At 48.3% G+C, this 19,355-nt stretch overlaps 1 protein-coding gene across 1 annotated transcript in view; it reads right to left on the bottom strand.

The window, feature by feature from the left end:
- Positions 1-462: 462 nt before the first annotated feature.
- BATF (basic leucine zipper ATF-like transcription factor) overlaps positions 463-19,355 on the bottom strand; it is an 80,964-nt gene continuing 62,071 nt past the window's right edge. Inside the window, exon 3 of the mRNA XM_078662034.1 lies at positions 463-1,154. Coding sequence (XP_078518160.1) covers positions 957-1,154 — 198 coding nt within the window. The 3' untranslated portion in view covers positions 463-956. The remainder of the gene's footprint in view (positions 1,155-19,355) is intronic.

Below are 19,355 nucleotides of genomic sequence, written 5' to 3'. Positions count from 1 at the left end.
AGAACGACTCTACAGCACACAGGGGCACAGCACACACAGATAGGAGTAGAATGACTCTAACGCACACAGGAGCACCGCACACACAGATAGAGGCAGAATGACTCCACAGCACACAGGGGCACAGCACACACAGATAGGGGCAGAATGACTCCACAGCACACAGGGGCACAGCACACACAGATAGGAGTAGAATGACTCTAACGCACACAGGGGCACAACACACACAGATAGGAGCAGAACGACTCTACAGCACACAGGGGCACAGCACACACAGATAGGAGTAGAATGACTCTAACGCACACAGGGGCACAGCACACACAGATAGGGGCAGAATGACTCTACAGGGCACAAAGGTTACTGTAGCTTGATACTGCATTAGGCACAAGCCCTAAAATGACACTGTGTTTCTTTACTAGTACAGATTGGTAATATCACGGATAGGCTCTGTATCATTGTTTCTGATCCACTGCTGTTTATTGGTTACATTTTCAGACTCCCCTTCACAAACATGTTTCTCACCCACAAGTGTTCGGTGACTCCGATTCCTGCCACCGATTGGTCAGGCCAGTGCCACTGGTTTCTTCCCAGTGTGATGCCCTATCCCAGTGATTCACCCCATGGAATTGCCTAGTTGTGAGGCAGATACTGTCCAAACCAGTCTTCTCTGACATGAAGGACCAATTCAAAAGGTTCACGTTCCTCTTCTGTGATATGGAGGATGACCACTTCAAAAGGCTCCTGTCCCTCCCCCACCGGTGCTGAAACGCCCCACTTTCCACTGTTCGACCCTCTGTGGACCCGTGCTCTCATTTTTCACCCAAAAGACTTTTCGCGTCCTTGATAACAGAACAAAGCTTAGGGATTTTGAGACAGAAACCAAGCAGGGGTCGGTGCAACTAAATGCATCCCTTCAACCGAGGCATTAGTTTATCCGAAATGTCTGTCGGGCACCCGGGTCAGTGCTGAAACCGCGTCGAGGTAATGATTGGCTGGAAGGCGCGTGGCCCATAGGAGACGTCAGGGGGCCCGGAGGGCAGCAGCGAGCACAGGGCCTCGTGGGAGCTCAGCAGCGACGAGAAGTACTTCACCTCCTCCGTCAGGCGGCGCACTTCCTTGCGAAGGGCGCTGTTCTCCCGCTCAAGGCCCTCACTCTCCTGTCAGACAAAAAACACGGAGGTTAGTGAGAAACACAGGCCTAGGCCCTCTGACTAGTTTTATCTCTAATTTACGCACTTTGCAGGTTTGGAAGAATACAGCATTCAAACCAAATCTTTCAGCCATATAAGAAAGAACTTTGTGTATTTATGGAATTGTGACTTTAGAAGCAAGAGAGCTATACAATTATTGAGCATTACGTGTGGAGTCGAGCAGTTCCGCCTTCCTCAACGAATTTAGGGGCATAAGTACAACGAAGTGGCGGAGTGATGGCTTGACTGTTCTTTTAACGCCTCACTCCGCCACTTCTGAAGCACAAGGCTGCACCAAATTTACAAGGATATAGTGCAGCCTTTCGTTTACCAGTGTAGCACCAACGCAGGCACACTTGAACCATAGCGCAAGGGTGTCTGCGTGCAGGGGAGGATTATTTATGTATAGGAAGATGTCCCTTCCTGCACATAAACAATTCTAAAATACAATTTTGTAAATTTTATGTGTGTTGCCTCATGTAGCAATAGCATTTTTTTTTACGGATTGTGTATGTACAGGAAGGGGGACCTTCTGTACATAAACAATCCATGGCAGTTTGCTTTTTTAGGTCTTGCCTAGCTCTGCGAGACATATTGTGAGAGAGGAGATTTCAGAAGCAGACGTGAAGCCCCGCCCCTCATTTTCATTGGGTCGCGTCAGCGTTTATGCTAAACGCTGGCTTCCCATTGAAAAGGATGCTTCTTGGTTACCGCCCTGTCTCCCTTTTGGATGGCCCAGCCGGACTGGGTCGTTAGCTTCACGGCTGTCGTGAAGGAATTTCTTATCTCAAGGGGGCGTGTAAGTGTGAACACATCTGTTTCACTCAGCCGTGTGTTTATTTTTGCAATACCTAACCCCTTCGGCGTCTGACCCTCGTCAGCTCTGCTCTTCGTACTCACCGTTGTTTCACTCTGACTGCCCTCTCACTGCAAATAAATGTTACAGAGTCAAGCCCACACTTTGCAGCCCTTTACGCTGTGCCTCTGGCCTCACCCCGAGTACGCTTGTCACTCTCTCTCTGCCTCACTCCGCAGTTCACTCCTGCTCCCTCCTCACTCCCTCCTATCCTCTGCCTCCACATTCTATGCACTCCGACCTCCTTGCTGAGCTCCTGCGCTCTCTCCGCAGCCTCTGCTGACACCCAGCCCACGCTGTCTCTCTCCCTCCTTCCGGGTCGCTCTCTCCCTGGTCATCTGCTGTCTTTTTGTTTGCAGTGGAAATAATTTCTCTCGTCCTGTAGCCCAGGCTGAAGGGATGGAAGCCCTGCATGCTGGCTCTGCAGAGCAGGGCGGCGAGCCCTGGAAGGGAGGACCGAAGTGTCGCCCCCCACCTCGAGGAGCCCCTCTCTGCCCGTTCCACCCCATGGGCTCTGGGAGCATGCAGGGCAGGAAACTTTTTGCAATCAAGGGGGCAGATGGAGCCTCTGACCCCTCCCCCCTTCTTCCACTCCCAGGTAAGTTTCTGTTGTCTTTGCTGCTATACGCGAGGAACGGTATTTTATCAACCGGACCTGCACTCGTGGCACTTGCATGCATTGTGGGTCGTTCTGGGCACCATCCGTGGTGAGTGCACCCGGCCGTGCATTGCTGTGCAGTCCTGCTGGCTACGACTTTCTGATTCTTATGTTGAGTGGCGAGGGCGGGCTGTTTTACAATATACACTTTGTCAGGGTGCTGTGTGTATGACATTCTGCTCTGGGTACTGGCTGTGCACGCTCTTGACTGCAACAGACTGTTCTGGTTACTATCTGTAGCACAGATTTGCTGACCGTCACAGCTCACAGAGGGTGTCTCGTTTTCTACATGTTGCCATCTGTGATCACACCGTGCAGGGTCTGTCTATCTCATATAGTTTTATCATGCGGTGCAGAGTGTAAATGTGCAGGTTGCTGTGTGCACACGGCGTGCAGCGTATCTCGCATGATGTTGGTACTGGCTGCCTCGCTGACATTGTGCAGGCTGCTTACAGAGCCTGGTGCGGATTGTGTGGATGCAGGCTGTGCACAGTTTATGAAGGGTGTGACTGTGTCTGAATGGATACCTGCATGAGTTGCACAGTGTGCTGATTGCTGGCAGTGTGCACAACACATTTTCCAGTTGACAATAAGAGCACATATCAGTTTAAGATTAATGCAAAATGTACTGTCACTAGTACGAAAATGCTCAGGAAATGTGCCGTACACCGGAGAAATGTATGTGATAAAGAGGTGTCCTACTACCTCTGACAGCAACTGAAACACTAATGCTTTGCAACCCTCTCATCTTCGTATGATCTTGGTGTCCACGTTAGAAGCAACAATTGATACCCAGAGTGTATCTTGTTTTTAAATTTTATCTGCAGTGATAGAGATATCACACCTATATCTGCAGTGATGGTGATCTCACACCTGTAACTGCAGTCATAGTGATCTCACACCTATCTGAAGTAATGGTGATCTCACACCTATATCTGCAGTAATAGTGATCTCACACCTATATGTGCAGTAATAGTGATCTCATACCTATACCTGCAGTGATAGTGATCTCACAGCAATATCTGCAGTAATGATGATCTCACACCAATATCTACAGTAACAAAAATCTAATATCCAGAGTCTTTGTTACAGAATGGGTGAGTATATGTAATATCCACTCAAAATACTTATTAGACAATGCATGAGTATATGTAATATCCACTCAGAGTCCTTATTCCAACATGGGTGGGTATTAACATTTAAAAAGCATTATATTTATGTTGTAAAAAAAAATATCACATAAAAAAAAACGCCAGTACCATTTACAATACCAATAACTCACACTAGTACAATTGCAATGCAATTAGATTTCGCAGTTGCAAAAAAGTTAGCTATTGCCATTCTGGATTACAGCATTTGCTTAATGTTTCATGACGGGGGAAAAAAATAATGTCATTTACTATGCCAATAGCTCAAAATAATTTCATTGCGAGACCTATTGCATTGTAAATGCTTGTTATGTGTGCTGAACAAGACAGCACACATGAAAAAAACAAAAACAAGGAGAAATAATGCATTTCTCCTTGTTTCGGAAAGTTAAGACCAGGTTTTCCCAGGTCTTAATTTTAGCGCTGCCTCCTATGTACGCTGCCCTTGTACATAGAGGGCAGCATCAAAATCAATGGGTGTTGTGGTGGAACACCCACCACAACACCCACTGCACGCCCCTTTCACGCTAACCATAGTGTGAAAGGGGGCCTTATTTGCAAGGCAGTGTTAAGCCACGTTAATTGACTTAACACTGCCTTGTAAATAAGGCTAAGCCCCAATCGCCACCACAGTGTCCGAAAAAGTGACATTGTGGTGGTGAAAGGGGCTGGTACATATGTGCCTTACAGTTTTCAGCAAAGGTGCTGTTCAAAAACACATCCAGCCTTCAAAGAAACTATCCTAGAACCAAGCATTGAATGTAATCACCCCTCTCTACCATGCTAGAGAACCTGCCTATAGTCCTCTTTACAAAAATGATTACTTTTTGGATATTTTGTGACTTAATGGTATTAATATGTTCCTTACCAATTAGGGCTAATAATGGAAACATTCTTTTTTGATGCTTTGCCACTGTACTCCTTGGCTGCCACAGTAATCATCTGTCTTGTCCCATTACAATGAGTTACTGCAAGCTACACTTCATGTCTGAAGACAAATGTGACCACAAGCTAATAACAAGCATTGAAAATGCAATAGGTCTCGCAATAGAAGAGTTTAACTTTTTTCGTTTTGCAAATGGATGAGTGGCGTTGCGTGGATGAGTGGCGTTGCGTGGATGAGTGGCGTTGCGTGGATGAGTGGCGTTGCGTGGATGAGTGGAGTGTGAGTGGCGTTGCGTGTGTGAGTGGCGTTGCGTGTGTGAGTGGCGTTGCGTGTGTGAGTGGCGTTGCGTGTGTGAGTGGCGTTGCGTGTGTGAGTGGCGTTGCGTGGGTGAGTGGGGTTGGAATGCAATAGGTTTCGCATTAGAAAAGTTGTAGTTATTGGTCTTGTAAATGACATAATTTATTTATTTTTTCGTTGTTAAAATTGCTAAATTGATGGCTTTGTCATTTACAATGCCAATAGTTATAACTTTTGCGAATGTGACACCTATAGCATTTGGAATGCAACATGTTTTGTATTTACGTGACTTATATGGCAGCTCTGGTCGTTATGCTACATCTCTAGATAGTTTTATCTTTCGCAAATGTGACACCTATTGTAACACAATATGTGTTGTGAGGGTGAGTGAGGGTGAGGGGTTGAGGGTGAGGGGTTGAGGGTGAGGGGTTGAGGGTGAGGGGTTGAGGGTGAGTGAGGGTGAGGGTGAGTGAGGGTGAGGGGTTGAGGGTGGGTGAGGGGTTGAGGGTGAGTGAGGGTGAGGGGTTGAGGGTGAGTGAGGGTGAGGTGTTGAGGGTGAGTGAGGGTGAGGTGTTGAGGGTGAGTGAGGGTGAGGGGTTGAGGGTGGGTGAGGGGTTGAGGGTGAGTGAGGGTGAAGGGTTGAGGGTGAGTGAGGGTGAGGGTGGGTGAGGGTGGGTGAGGGTGGGTGAGGGTGGGTGAGGGGTTGAGGGTGAGTGAGGGTGAGTGAGGGTGAGGGGTTGAGGGTGAGTGAGGGTGGGTGAGGGTGAGGGGTTGATGGTGAGTGAGGGTGAGGGTGAGTGAGGGTGAGTGAGGGTGAGTGAGTGGCGTTGCGTGTGTGAGTGGCGTTGCGTGTGTGAGTGGCGTTGCGTGTGTGAGTGGCGTTGCGTGTGTGAGTGGCGTTGCGTGTGTGAGTGGCGTTGCGTGGGTGAGTGGGGTTGGAATGCAATAGGTTTCGCATTAGAAAAGTTGTAGTTATTGGTCTTGTAAATGACATAATTTATTTATTTTTTCGTTGTTAAAATTGCTAAATTGATGGCTTTGTCATTTACAATGCCAATAGTTATAACTTTTGCGAATGTGACACCTATAGCATTTGGAATGCAACATGTTTTGTATTTACGTGACTTATATGGCAGCTCTGGTCGTTATGCTACATCTCTAGATAGTTTTATCTTTCGCAAATGTGACACCTATTGTAACACAATATGTGTTGTGAGGGTGAGTGAGGGTGAGGGGTTGAGGGTGAGGGGTTGAGGGTGAGGGGTTGAGGGTGAGGGGTTGAGGGTGAGTGAGGGTGAGGGTGAGTGAGGGTGAGGGGTTGAGGGTGGGTGAGGGGTTGAGGGTGAGTGAGGGTGAGGGGTTGAGGGTGAGTGAGGGTGAGGTGTTGAGGGTGAGTGAGGGTGAGGTGTTGAGGGTGAGTGAGGGTGAGGGGTTGAGGGTGGGTGAGGGGTTGAGGGTGAGTGAGGGTGAAGGGTTGAGGGTGAGTGAGGGTGAGGGTGGGTGAGGGTGGGTGAGGGTGGGTGAGGGGTTGAGGGTGAGTGAGGGTGAGTGAGGGTGAGGGGTTGAGGGTGAGTGAGGGTGGGTGAGGGTGAGGGGTTGATGGTGAGTGAGGGTGAGGGTGAGTGAGGGTGAGTGAGGGTGAGTGAGGGTGAGTGCGGGTGAGTGAGGGTGAGTGAGTGAGGGTGAGTGAGTGAGGGTGAGTGAGTGAGGGTGAGTGAGGGTGAGGGGTTGAGGGTGAGTGAGTGTGAGGGGTTGAGGGTGAGTGAGGGGTTGAGGGTGAGGGGTGAGGGTGAGGCTGAGGGGTTGAGGGTGAGTGAGGGTGAGTGAGAGTGAGGGTGAGTGGTGGGTTGAGGGTGAAGGGTTGAGGGTGGGTGAGGGTGAGGGGTTGAGGGTGAGTGAGGGTGAGGGGTTGAGGGTGAGTGAGGGTGAGGGGTTGAGGGTGAGTGAGGGTGACGCACTGTGCACCCAGTAAATGCACATTACAAGGGAGCTCGATCTTGAACCAGTATTACCTTGACGACCAGGATAAGGGCCTAAGGGATCTAATGCCTTACTTACCAACACTTCACTCGCCTATGCCTCATGTACAAACACCTACATAGATAAAAGGGTGCTTGCCCTAAATGTATTTAGTTGTGCCCTGGAGGTTTCAGCGCCGTGTTGCGGCGCCTGCGGGCCTGGTTAGAAAGAAGCTGAAAAGTTGAGCCGCTAACTCCCCTTTTGTTTTTTGGAACAACTTCTGCATTGTTTCATTCCATCTCTTTGTGAGTTGTGCTCTGGTGCGCACGCAGCTCGTGAACAGACTTCATTTAATAAATACTGCGTGACAGTGTTTAATCCAGTCACCTAATAAGGGAGTTTACGGAACACACAGTCTTCCGGAAATTAAACAAGTGTGATAGAAAGTATGATGCAAGCCTCAAGCCCTTGATTCGGCCATGCCCCCTTCCAGATTCCGGTTCCAACCTAGCCATTCTGCCTAGATTTAGCAGATCATGAGGCACAGCGCAGGCTCTCGAAAAGAGAAGACGACAGCCTTTGATGCAGAGCGCAAGTGAAGCTGCTGGCGGCAGATACATTCAGGCCCCTTTGTCCAGCCGAACCACGTGACCGTCTTTAAAGGGTCCGAGGTCGGGATGCTATCAGAGACAGTGTGCCCTGTGAAAAGATGGAGAGATAAGAGGTAGCTGCCCCGCCCAGTCTCTCGGGGGCTGGGAGCCACTGCACACCTTTGATGTCTCCCCTCCCCATACAGATAAAGCAGACCAGAACCAACTGTAAACTGCTGAGTAATGGCGTCACTGCAAATCACTCCAGGCCCGAGGTGTCATGGGATGCCAGCTCCACATACGGTGAACCCGAGCAGAGTCACACACATAGCACTGAGGGCTTAAAAGGTGAAAAACACTGCTCGTTAAAGCGTGTAAAAGAATACCAAAAACTGCCGTGAATGCACCCAGGGACGCTGATGGGAGGATGACGGACACCGGGCTGCAACCTCACACGAACCTTTTGATGGTTAAAGCAAACGATGCAACCTGCTAACGAACATTTTACTAAATGGACATGCCCTGTATGCCAGTTTTAGGAACTCACGTGCTGCTACTTAAAATCTCGTGGAAGGAAACATCTGTGCTGCGTCACCGCAAGTCTTTTAATAAGTGGCATCGTTAGGTTTGGAAGGGCCTGCAGAAAGGCGCATAATACACTGGCAAAAAATGCTTATGATTTATTTCCCTGTCAGGCCTACGCTGATATCTGCGTGTTTTAGGGCAGAATTAAAACAAGAAAAGTAAAATAAAGGGAGACGCCGTGAAAGGACGAGTGACTGGAGAAGGGAGCACCAAAAATGAGGAATAGAGAGAGAAGAGAGGAAGAAAGGAGGGGATTGAGTGCAGAAAATACAGTCCGAGAGAAGGGAAAAAGAAAAGAGGAGCGAAATATTCAGAAGAATTCGATGGTGAGAAGGAAAAAAGCGGAGAAAGGGTAGGTGTGAGAAAGAATGGAGAGAAAAAAGAAAGTGAATGTGAATGATACGGGAGAAAAGAATTGAGAAAACCGAATGGGAGAAGAGAATAGTGAAAGACAGTAGAGAAGGGAAAGACTGGGAAATGGGAGACAAAATAAATGAGGAAGAATGAAAAGGGTAGACGAATGTTGCAGGGAAAGCGAGATGAGGAAAGGAGGGTAGAGGCAAGAGGAGGGAGGACGTAAAAGAAGAGGCCTGGGCTCTGATAGATATAATTATAAAACATGACAGCGGGGAGGGCACTCAATAAATTAGAATTGAAGAAACAGATGAGAGGGGTAGGACAAGGGACAACGAGGTTGAGCATGAGGGACGAGAAGGAAAACAAGCTCTCGGCATTGCGTGGCGGGAGGGGGCGGGGGGGAGGGTAGCTGTGCACGTCGAGTCGGAACAAAAAACAAGTGAAAGCGGGATGTAATTAGGGGGGAGGAGAAGTCTGGGCAGGCAGGATGACTCAGGGGAGGGGGCGGAGCGGGGCAGAGCGGCATGTGGGTGTGAAGAAGCCGGGCCTTTGAAGTGAAGCTAAGCTTCACTTCAAAGGTGTCGGAGGAATGCGGGCGGCTGTGCACGCGCTTTTAAGCTCAATGCACATGCGCATTGAGCTTAAAAGTCACGGGCACTGCAAGGAATCGCCACGATTCCTTGCTTCTTAGTTAAAGCTTGTTTAAGCCGCAATAGGCTCGCAAGCTCGATGCGCATGCGCATCGACAGGCGAGACCTAAAAAGAGCGATCCGAGCAGAGTGAAAACTCTGCTTTTGCATATGTAATTTGAGACATTTTATTAAGATACATGCTTTTTTAGACAACAAAAATAACATAAGAGCAACTGTCAACATTATAAATATGAAATTTACTTTTGAGTTGAATATGAAACGTGGGAAAATGAAGGCATGCCCAGTGCAATGTAATTGTGGTTGTTAAATCGTTCAATATATGCCAAACACCTTGGTATGAGTTATGGAATTTAGCTTAACAAACAGTGCATTTTCAGAGTTGTCTTGGTAGAAGCAGTAAGACTAATATATCACATAACATTGACTTGTAACAGTTCGAAAACGGGCACACCATGTTTGGCATACATGAGCAATCCGGCAACCTTATGTCTGTCATATGTTAGTAGCAGAAAGATGCAAATGCTGCATTGTAGTGTTACATGTCCATCATTATACCACTAAGGCCAATGACAGAACAAGCTTATTGAGGGCGCTGTATTGTTATCTGTAGGCAACCATGCCAAAGAGGCCAGGGATTGGATGAAAGCGACAATGATGTATTCCATCACCATGTGGAAATGATTACTAAGCCTGGGCGGAGTTCGCCGTGAACTCCGCCAAGCTACGCACAGTTCAGCGAGCGGCAGAGTGGTTAACTTGCGCTGTTCGCACTGATTTTTAGTGCCAGGTGTTTGTCCCGCGTTGTAAAATCAGCACGAACGGCATCTTGCACAACGTAAGCTGGCACTGCTTATTTCTGCTGCTCGAGTACAAGTTCTACTTGAATGGCAGCTTCCTCAATGCGAACAGAAGGTTTCTCAACTCTAGCGGTAGCGGCAGTCTGCGACCGGCTGCTTCGAGAAATCTCGCAGGGAAGTGGTCTAGCATTGGATTTTCCTCGCTCGTGCTCATTTTTATGGTTCCAAAAAAGGTACTACCGGCTTTGAATTGCTGCAACTTGAAGACACAGATTAAACACACATAAAAGGGTAAAAGAATGTAAAAATACATTGGCAATGTAAAGGACTGGCCCAACAGAGCCTTAGATCTGTAGTGCTCTTCTCTTTAGGTGTATGTATACATGTGATCAAGCACACTTCCATCACTCACAGTCCGAAAGAGTCAAAAGCTGAAGTGTGCGGACCCACTGCCTCGTTCTGTTTTCTGTGGTGTGTGAAAGTGAGATGTGAATGACAGTTAAACAGTCCAAACGAAGAGGTCTGACCTAAAGCACCTCTATGTATGTATATGTGTATTTATGTATGATTTTTTTTAAATTACACATGGCTGGCAAAATTAATAAAGCTGTCTCTATACCAAACCCAAAAAAGTCTATTAAGACGAAGAAGGACCTATGGGGAGATGTGGATATTTCACAGAAAGCCCAAGTTAAAGGGTTAGTACAGGCCACAGCAAATCACAGGATGGTTTAGAGTCAGTCATGGGAAGCTGGTAGGACTGAGAAAAAATGAATGAACAAGCATAGCCCGCCGCATGTTGGACCTCGCTCTGAACAGCAGCATACCTGCTGACAGCACTGTGCAATGTCACTGTGGTTTCTTACAACTATTTAGTCTCTTGAGAAACAGTTCTTAGTAGGTCCCTGGTGTCTCTCAGGCTGCCTAAAACATGAGCAGACTACTGGCTATCAGCCAACTTTCACATTGAGACCGCAGCAGAAAATAAAGCTGTACAGCCAAAGTGTGCACTGTCTGCAGAAATGCCTTCATTACTTACTGTTAACCCCATTGCTTCAATTATCTTTGCAAACGTCTGGTAGGAGTCCCCTGTCCCTGGAGGCAAAGTTGGTTCAGGAGGGGAGCTGCAAATCGGTTTCAGATCTCCTGAAACATCTCCAGAGCTACAAAGTGCTCCAGGGTAGAACAAATTAATGATTGAATGCGTGAGTGAATGAATAGTAGAAATCTTCACTGTATACAGTAACTTAAAACCATAACACCAGTACAGGAAGGATGGAAAGGGAATGGAAAACATAGGGTGAAGCAACTTGTCTCTGCCCCCACTCACACAGCGGGACACACACTCCACCCTGTCTTTGCAGTAGGAAACAGCATCTTCATCAGCCACACCATAGAACTGCTCTGGACTGACCACCACTGCATCCATTTCTCCTTCAGTAAACCCACCGCACACAAACACGTGCGCCGCCTCCCACACAGAATCTGGAACAAAGTCTCTGAAGAACACCTCACCTCTGCCCTCACCTGCACTCTACCCCAACTACGACAGACGCCAACAACGCGGCAAGCAACCTCCACCAATAGATCGCAAACTGCGCCAACACACTCGCCTCCCTCCAGAACACCAAAAGACAGCACAACAAGAAAGCAAACTGATTCACCACGGCACTCCAAGAATCCAAGTGCTCCTGCTGACGACTGAAAAAAGACATGGAGAAACAGCAAAACCCTGGAAGCATGCTCCGCCTACAAAACAGCCGCCATGGCACACCACTAACTCATAAAATCCACAAAGAAGAACTTCCTTCAAGACAGAATCCTCTTCAATGCCCACAAATCCAAGGAACTCTTTGCCATCATATAGGAATCTGCCAAACACAACAGCGAAACAACTGACATCCCTCTCTCTCAAGACCTCTGCAACAGAATCAGCTCCTTCTTTCACCTCAAGATCAAGATGCCGTACGACAACTTCGACGACCAAGAGTTCTGCACCGCCCCGCCCCCATCCCCAGCGATGCCACCCAACAGACCCGTCTTACCTGGATCCCACATACAACAGAAGACACGCTAAAGACTATGCAGAGCATCCACTCCGGAGCACCTTCTGACCCCTGCCAGCTGCACATCTTCCATAGGGCCGCCATCGCACCCAGGCTATGTCAAACCATCAACGGGTATCTCGAGACCGCCACATTCCCTGACAACTGGAAGCGTGCCAAAGTCAACCCCCTCCTAAAGAAACCCTCCGCAGACCAAAAGGACCTCGAGAACTTCAGGCCCATCTCACTGCTTCCTTTTGCAGCCACTGTCATCGAAAAGGGCGTCAACACTCAGCTAGCACATTTAATCGAAGCCAACTACATCCTAGACACCTGGCAATCCGGATTCCGCAGCAATCACAGCACCGAGACAGCCCTCCTCGCTGCCACAGATGACATCTGTGCCCTCCTCAAACAAGGTGAAATGGCTGCCCTCATCCTCGTGGACCTATCAGCATCCTTCGACACCGTCTCCCACCGCACACTATCCACCAGACTCCATGACGCCGGTATCCAAGGAAAGGCCCTAGACTGGTTATGCTCATTCCTCACAGGCAGAACACAGAGAATAAGACTCCCCCTTCCTCTCAGAACCGACAGAGATCAAATGCTAAGTAGCCCAAGGATCCTCCCTCAGCCCCACCCTCTTCAACGCATACATGGCTCCCCCCGCAACCATCGTCAGAAACCATAGCTCAACATTGTCTCCTACGCCGATGACACCCAGCTCATCCTCTCCCTCACCAAGGAACCCAACATCACCTGGCACAACTTCCGAGAAGGGATGAAAGCCATTGCAACCTGGATGAGGAACAGCTGCCAGAAACTCAACTCGGAGAAACAGAAGTCCTCATCCTCGGCTCCACCCCCTCCACATTGGACGACACCTGGTGGCCCCCTTCCCTTGGAAACCATCCACCCCGACGGACCATGCACATACCCTCTGCATCATACTGGACTCATCGCTCACTATGAATCTCCAGATCAACGCCATCTCCCCCGCATGCTTCAACACCCTCTGTATACTACGTAAGACATTAAGGTGGATTCCCCCTGACTCCAGGAAAAGGGTCACTCACGAAATTGTCACCAGCAGACTGGACTGCGGCAACACCCTCTATGCCGGAATCAACAAAAAACACCTCCGCAAACTCCAGACCATCCAGAACGCTACAGCCAGACTAATTCTCAATATTCCACGGCACAACCACATCACCCAACACCTTCATGACCTCTATTGGCTCCCCGTCTAAAGAAGAATAACTTTCAAGCTGCTCACGCACACCTGCAAGGCCCTCCACAACATTGGACCTCAATACCTAAATTACTTCCTCTCCTTCCATGCCCCCAAGAGAAACCTCCGCTCTGCCGACCACTCCCTAGCTGCCGTCCCACACTTCTACAGGACCAGAGGGTGTGAAAGGTCCTTCTCCTACCTCGCAGCCAAGACCTGGAATGATCTCCCCCTTCACCTCCCATGAAGCCCGACACTGCACCAATTCAGGGAAGACCTCAAGACCTGGCTTTTCGAATGATCCCGAAGGAGCTGCACACACCGACCCCTCAGCGCCTTGAGACCCTAACTGGTGAATAGTGTGCTCTACAAAATCCTGAATAATTGATTGAAATCTCAACTTAAAGTGACTGTCACCAATTTGCCCACTCTTCTGATGTGAATTGCAGAGTGCGGAGAGATGATTTTCTATCCACAGGTTCAAGTTAAAAGACTCGGAACACGTTTCTCAACTTGATTTACATAGAACCTCACCTCCATGCTGCCTGTTTTTCCCACAACCAGGTAGTGTTGGGCTGTGTGAACTTATCTTAGCAGCACCGACATGTCCACAAATAATTTCTTTCAATTGCAGGACCAGTAGGACCCTTGTTCTAAGTAGTGATCCTGTAAGTCCCCCAGGTTAGCTCATCCAGAGCCTGAAGTATCAGAGGCGAGACCAAAAGACTCAAATCTCATAGAGTGAGATCCTGGGTCAGGTGTGTCCACCACTGCTCAGTGTCCAACATCTCTTCCATCACTGAATTAGCCAATTTGTAGAGGTAGGAAAATCTGTCCTATCGTTAAAAGATATGTTTTGCTGGTGGACACAGATGTAGAACTGCCTAACAAGCCACAAAACTGATGAGACCAGCATACATGAGACACACAGAGACAGAAAAAGATTATGCTTGTCTGGCAGTTTTCAGTGTCGTGCCTTGCAGAACTTGTATCACCTTTTTCTCTTGTGGGTAATGCCTCCAAATTCATTCTGGCATAGCTGGGAGTAGGCCTATGCCTTCATGCCTGGAGGACAAGCTCTGGCACCACTGTGCCAGTTGCCATTCCCAGATAGCACAAGCCATAGGGTAGTATTTCTTGAACTATCACCTGCAGAAGAACTCCTGAATGGAGAAGATTTAGACCCAGAGCTACTTCAAAAGGTAGGAGCATGCTTCCAGTTGTGTCAGAACTAAAAAAAAGAGCCCTTTAAGGACTTATCAGTACCCCTTCTGCATTTTAGTTCTGGTTCAGACATGGTGCCTGTCTATCACCAAAGTCTCTGTCACACGCGATGAAGCACTCACACCATCACAGAAAGCATCAGCAAGAAATCTAGCCTGTAATTCCATATGTGGAAGAAAAACAACATTCAATGGAGAGGATATGGCGCAGTGGCCAAAGCTGCCAACTCCAGAGCTAGGGATTCGGGTTAGAGTCTCGGCATCGGCTCAGCATCCTGTGATTCTGGCCAAATCACTTAATCTACCCAGGCCCATGGACCGCGACTGGATACCTTCATGGGCGATAAGCAGCATAATATAAATCTAGAAATTTAATTTAATGGCTTTTTGTCCTCTTGATCCCCCTATAAAACAAGCATTTGCAATGCAATCAGTCTCGCCTTTGGGACCTTATATGTATTTTGCTATGCAGCACATTAGCCTGAATGCTGAAACAATCTACTGTTCTTTAACATGGAGGGAAAGTAAGCACCAAACTGCATGACACGCCAGGAATGGAAACACATGGAGAGAAATATTGCCTTTCAGAGGGAAATGGTACAGTCCAAAGCTCTGTTTTTAATATAAACTCAGGGCCTTCAGTGGTCATATCACTGAAAATACAAAATTAAAAAAAATGTTATTGTCTACGGGTGCTCGTAGAAGACAATTGCTATGGACTGGAATCTAGAGAATGCTATAGTGAATCTGGTATTTTACTGACCTCTGTTGGTCATTATCTATCAGGAAAGCTAAATATAGGCAGTTGCCAGAATTTTTTTTAAAAGACAATCCCTCAGCAGAAAGCAATCCTGGTATTTTACTGACCTCTACTGGTAGTTTTCTATCAAGACAGTTAAATAGAGGCAGTTGAACAGAAAAAAAGTCCCTAAGCGGAAGCAGACAAGTCCTAGGGCTGATCTCCAGAGCCCACAACGTACATACACATATAAGTATATACTAAAGTATATACAAGAGGTCTTGAATTCTCGACCTAAACAGGGCTACAAGTACCAGAATGTAAATAAAAACAATGGGGTGAATTAACTACTCATGCCTGAACTTGGTATACCTAAAAGCTCTGCAGAAGGACCGGTGGTGGACTGTAAATATATGCATACCAGGACCGTACTTTAATGCGTGGGTATAGTGAGCAAGAGCAACCGTCTCCAGGAGGATTGAGCAAGGAAGTTATATGTGTCTAAATGAAAATTTAGTGCATTCCCTCAGAGCCAGGTTAGCTAGCTGACGATTCCTTCGTCCCCAAAAGCAGCCTCCTAGTTCTCAGCCTCCCAGGAGTTTATCTGAGTACCATATGGCCAGCCCAAAACTGAGGGTTCAGGAAATCAGCCTGTACCACCCGAGGTGCATAAGGCCTTCGCATAATTAGGATACAGCGTCTGTGGTTTGCGCTCGGAACTGGAAATAACGCAGTGCAGTCAAGGGTGCACACATGCGCATCATTTCTAGACCTCATTGCAATTTGGTCTGTAGGGCCTACATACTTTGTCTCCTGTGTGCACTATACGTCCACCAGTGCTTAATTTGTAAAAAAAAAAGTGCCAGAGCCCATGTCAGGAAGTCATAGCAATTTTAGCGCCAGGATGCCCTCTGGGTGACAGGTCTGCGCTCTACAAATACACTAAATAAATAAATAATAAATAAATAAATAAATAAATTTGCACAACACACTGCCACTGTACTTACACAACTACTAACCATCACACTGCTACAAGTGTCACAATCCAGACTGTTGAGGCCGCCAAAGCTTTAAGAAATGCTTGGGTGGCAGGTATTAGTTGTTTTTAATGTATATTGAATTAACAAACAACTGTTTTTCTGCTCATCTTTAAATTCCACAAACAGCACCACTATGTGGCAGCTGTCATAAGTGCGGGTGCTGGCAATTAAGTGCCAGTGCAGAGACCAGAAATCACCGGCTCAAATTAAGCACTGATTAACTCATATTTCTTGCCCCCATTGAATCCCACAGGCTCTTTTTTCCCAATTGTGTTTTCTTCACTGTCCACTTTGAACGTGTTTAATGAAGGCAAGGGTTCCATAGGCCCTAGAGCAAGCAGCGGGAGCCATTACTACTGGTTGTATAGGAAAATACAGCAATATTCAGCATCCAGTGGAGCACTAAGACCTCTGGGCTCAGCCGCTACTGCACCAGCAGAACTACAGATTACTTTGTCCCTGGGTACTGCCGCCACTGCACAACTTCATTTCTAGGCCGTGGTGTGCGCTGGGATCTATGCAGGTTCACTTTCTGCTCACAGTGCGTAGTGTGATCCATGTGGCCTCATTTTGCTTGTGCCTTGCACAAGAGGGTACCACAGCCTCTTTTAACCTTTAGATCTCTGGTGAGCACTGTGGGAAGTCCTGGCTTGTTTCATCTACAGGGCTTCGCAGTACTATGAGCGTTTTGAGCGCCTTTTCTGCCTGTGGTGCAGACCTGTGGAGCGACACCTTATTTCCGTTCACCAGTGCAAGCTGCAGCTGGTGTGGTCCATTTCCTGTTCCCATTTCACAATGCGGGCTGTGTGGCTTACTTTCGTTTCTGCGGGACATACCACAGGCTGCACGGTCTCCTTTCTTGTCACTTGTACACACCATTGCTAAAGGGCCTTATTTCCTGCCACAGATACAAATTGTAGACTGTAAGTCCTAGTTACGTGACTCAGGTGTGTGTCTGTGTTGCTCTGTCTTAATTCCTGTCCCTAGTGCAAACAGCAGACTGTTCACCCACAGTGTAGCCTATGGCAGGCGGCCTACTGGCCTGTCAAGTCAGAGCGGGCTATGTCTTCAGCTCACCATTTGGAGAACCAACCCCCAGTGGTTAATTTGTACAAAAATAAGGGCTGAGGCTCTCGTCAGGAGGCAGTTTGCACCAGCCCATGTCTCCTGTTAACGCTGCCTAAAACAGAACCAACTACTAACCACGAAAGTGGGGGAAGGGTGTGGCATAATAGCCAGAGCTGACGACTTTGGAGCTGGGGAACCAAAATTGAGTTCCGACGTTGGCTCAACATCCTGTGATTCTGGGCAAATCACTTCATCTCCCCCTGCCTACCATAAATGAATGTGTCCTTAACTGGGGCTCATGAGAAGTGCCGGTGGTGATGATTAAGTGCCGGTGCTGAGCACCGGAAACCATCGTCTCAAATTAAGCACTGCCAACACCATATTTAGAACTTCTGTCAAGCAGGCAGGGGTTTCTGTGCCTCCAGCGGAACCGCCAGTGGAGTGGCAAAAGTGTTTTTCTAAAAACGAACTCCCAAAGCAGAAACTTGTTTTCAGGAAAAAACATAATGGTCATGGCGTGCAAAGTGTTTTCTCACTCCGCATGGGAGCGACTGTACGTTTCCACTGAACAGCACCGCCGTGCCTCGCATGATGTCCAGCTGAGGCTCTGCTGCGATGAAATCCCAGCACTTCTATCGACTTAACCCCTCCCCTGCTGGTGACGGAACCACTCCGTCATCAGCTGCGGTCGCGCTGTGCTGATGACGGAGCGGTTCCGTCACGGCCCACTCGGCACGCCTGTGCGACGCAGATCCTGCGCCTGCGCTGAGCGTTCCATTGAGTGGGCGGGGCCGTGACGGAACCGCTCCATCATGAGCACAGCGCAACCGCGGCTGGTGACGGAGCGGTTCCGTCACCAGCATGCGGCCGCCGTGCGGCCGCCCCGCCTCCTTAGCACTGCGGCGGAATAGCCGCCACAGTGAAGGGGTTAAACAGAGCGGGGGAACCACAAGTTTGGCACATCGCCGTTTGACAGTGAGGATCCCGTTCCGCCAAACTCTAAGGACCATAGTTATCAAGGTTTTGCGCCGCCGATGCACCACGCAAGGGGGCACAGGGCGACGCAAAACCTAAGTGAGATTTATCAAGCCACACAAGGCCACCCTGGGTGGCCCTGCATGACTTGATAAATCTAGAGTAACGCATGCCAGCGCAAATCTCTGATTTGTCTTACTCTGCCCCAGGGAGGCGTTCCATGGGGGGAGCATGGGTATCCCACCCACCCACCCATGGATTTTGCCGCATTCTCAATTTTACTGATAGTGGCTGACCTGGGAATGTGTCAAAATGCAATGTCTCCCCGAGTGAGGTGTAACGGAGAAACATATCTTCATGTCTCCTCGTTTTTTCCTCTCTCAACGAGTGCTGAATTCTGCAGCACACATAGAAAGAGGAAAATGCCTCTCAGGATGCCCCTTCCTGCACATAAACAATCCTGCTTATAACGCAGACACCCATGCACCATGGTGCAAGGGCGCCTGCATTGGCGCTGGGCAGCCAAAGGTGCACCAATGCTGGAATTCACCGTATAATGGTAAATAAGGTGCATTCCTGCCCTTTCACCCAGTGTAGCAAGGTGGCTTGCTGCATTGAGTGATAACTTGATGAATATGAGCCTAAATTACTAACTAAGTCCCTTTCATTGGGAGGACTAGTTTGTGGGCTGCATGGTCTAATTTAACACCCATGTCTTGTAGACTCACAGATTTATGTCCTGTCCTCAATGCACACCAGACTCTACATCGTTCTTCCTTCTTCCTTGTCACTTTGGTGCCAATTGACTGCCTAGCCTCATTTCCTATCACTGCACTGATGTTCACACATTACTTGAGCTGAATGCCATGATTTCCAGTTTGCAGTGTATTGCATGGCAGCCTATAGGGCCTAGTTGCCTAGAACGTGACGTGCACTGAAGGCTGTAGTGCCTTGTTTATCTCCTATATCTTGCTTTCATGGTCAACTGCCTGCCAGGCAGCACACTAAGAGTTTTGACCAGCCTGGGTCACACCTCTAGTGCTGCTGGCAACTATTTC

Source organism: Lissotriton helveticus, chromosome 9, assembly GCF_964261635.1.
Source record: "Lissotriton helveticus chromosome 9, aLisHel1.1, whole genome shotgun sequence".
NCBI classification, from domain to species: Eukaryota; Metazoa; Chordata; class Amphibia; order Caudata; family Salamandridae; genus Lissotriton; species Lissotriton helveticus.
This window is presented reverse-complemented; position numbering and strand designations above follow the sequence as displayed.